The sequence below is a fragment of the Fonticula alba genome (genome assembly GCF_000388065.1).
Source record: "Fonticula alba strain ATCC 38817 unplaced genomic scaffold supercont2.1, whole genome shotgun sequence".
In the NCBI taxonomy this organism is placed as follows: Eukaryota; order Rotosphaerida; family Fonticulaceae; genus Fonticula; species Fonticula alba.
The window spans coordinates 4141615-4143357 of NW_009242971.1; the positions used below are offsets into that span (position 1 = coordinate 4141615).

The window sequence follows — 1743 nt, forward strand, 5'->3', positions numbered from 1 at the left end:
GGCCACGCGGCGGTGGAGACTCGGGACCTGCTCGCCAAGGGCACTGACAAGCGACAGGAGAGAGGGCCAAGCGGAGGGGTTGCCATGCAAGCATGTATGTGTGAATGCGACATGTGGAGATACGAAATATGCAACGGACATATGGGCCCTCTTGTCCCTCCCCCCGCCCCCTGCCCGGTGAATGAAAGGGACAAAAGTCGAAGGTGTACCTCAGGAGTTTGCCCAACGTCTGAAGGGTGGACAGGAGGGTGCGCGGCTCGTCCGGACGCCCGGTTCCCGAGAGGCCAAACCCGCTCGAGGGGATGGCGATCTCATCGAGCATGAGCTCCAGCTGTGTTGGAGAAAGACGCTGAGCCGGGTCGGCCGCCTGAGAGGCACGGACTTGCTCCTGCAGGGCGCCCAGCGCGGTGGCCAGGTCGCCGGTCAGGGCGAAGATGCTCCGCTGGACACTGGGCCACGGGTAAAGAGCCATGCGGCTGATGCAGCTGGTCAAGGACAGGAGCATGGCCGGGGAATGGTCTGGCGCGCGATTCAGCAGCGATAGCAGCGCCGGCAGCAGGGGCCCGACCGGGCGCAGGCGCGCCGCCTGCTCGGCAGCCTCACGCGATACCGCCGGTGTCGCGGCCACCTGGCCACTTGGCGACAGGCCGATGGTCAACGGGGCAGGGGGGCCCGCGCGCGAGGGCGTGCTGGGAGCATCGGCCGCCACCGGTGTGGTGGGGGCGGCCTCGCCCGATGCGGTGCTCACGCCGCTGATTTGCAGCCGCGAGGGCAGGGGATTCACCACCCACGGGCTGTCGGCCCAAAGGTGGCGCACACGCTGCTCCAGGTCGAAGACCCCGAGGAAGTAGTCATCATAGGGGACCTCCTGGCCCGGGGCCCGGGAGAAGGTGGCCGGGTGGGAAATTTGCCCATGCTCATCGGCCGGAAGGGACCCATGGTGCTGGGCCACCTCCGTGAGGAAGGTCTGTTGCGAAAGGAGGTCCGGGAAGATGGACAGGACCACACGAATCCACAGCTGCGATTGGAGACTCGGCCCGGCCATGACCAGGGTCTCCTCCAGGTTGGAGGAGGTATCCGGCGCGGCCAAATGGAAGGGCGAGGAGGGAGACGCCGGGCAGTTGTCCACCGAGGCCGAGGGGGCCAGCGAATCGTTGGAGGGCCCGCGCTGGCCGGAATTGGCCCGGCCCTGGCACTGGCCAAACCGAGCCGCCGGGCAGGGAGGCGCCAGGATCAGCCGCTCCAGGACACAGAAGCTGAACATGCCAAGGAGCTGGTCTACCAAGCGCACGGTGGCCGCGGCCACCTGGGGATTGCGGCTGCGCAGGCGTCGGGTAAATACCGTCTGCGCGAGGGCCAGGGGGCTCATGAAGGCAAAATCCAGGGCCGAGGCCTCCGGGGAGTTGGCCTGCGATTCGGAGATCATGGCCTCGGAGTCCAGGTCGACGGCGTGCTGCCAGCAGGTGCAAGCCGGGGGCGGACCAATGGCCGGGGCGGCCGCGCTGCCACTGGCCACTCCCTCAAAACAGACGTGATCAAAGAGAGCCTCAATCAGGGGGTGTGCCAGGACAGACCCCGTCACGGCGGCCGCCAGCTCGGACACATGCAGCGAGGCGGTGATGATGCGCTCCTCGTATGTTTGCACCAGCAGCGTGTCGCGCAGGATCAGGTCGAAGAGCTGCTCGCGTATGCAGGCCACCACGTCGTTGGCAATGTTCATGCCTGGGAGAGGGGGGACGGGGG

The 1743-nt window shown here is 67.2% G+C and overlaps 1 protein-coding gene across 1 annotated transcript in view; it reads right to left on the reverse strand.

The window, feature by feature from the left end:
* The window catches only part of H696_00878 (hypothetical protein), a gene marked incomplete at both ends in the record, with an annotated part of 4663 nt that extends 2943 nt beyond the window's left edge, over positions 1 to 1720 (reverse strand). Inside the window, 2 exons of the mRNA XM_009494765.1 lie at positions 7 to 43; positions 210 to 1720. Coding sequence (XP_009493040.1) covers positions 7 to 43; positions 210 to 1720 — 1548 coding nt within the window. The remainder of the gene's footprint in view (positions 1 to 6; positions 44 to 209) is intronic.
* Between the last annotated feature and the right edge of the window lie 23 nt (positions 1721 to 1743).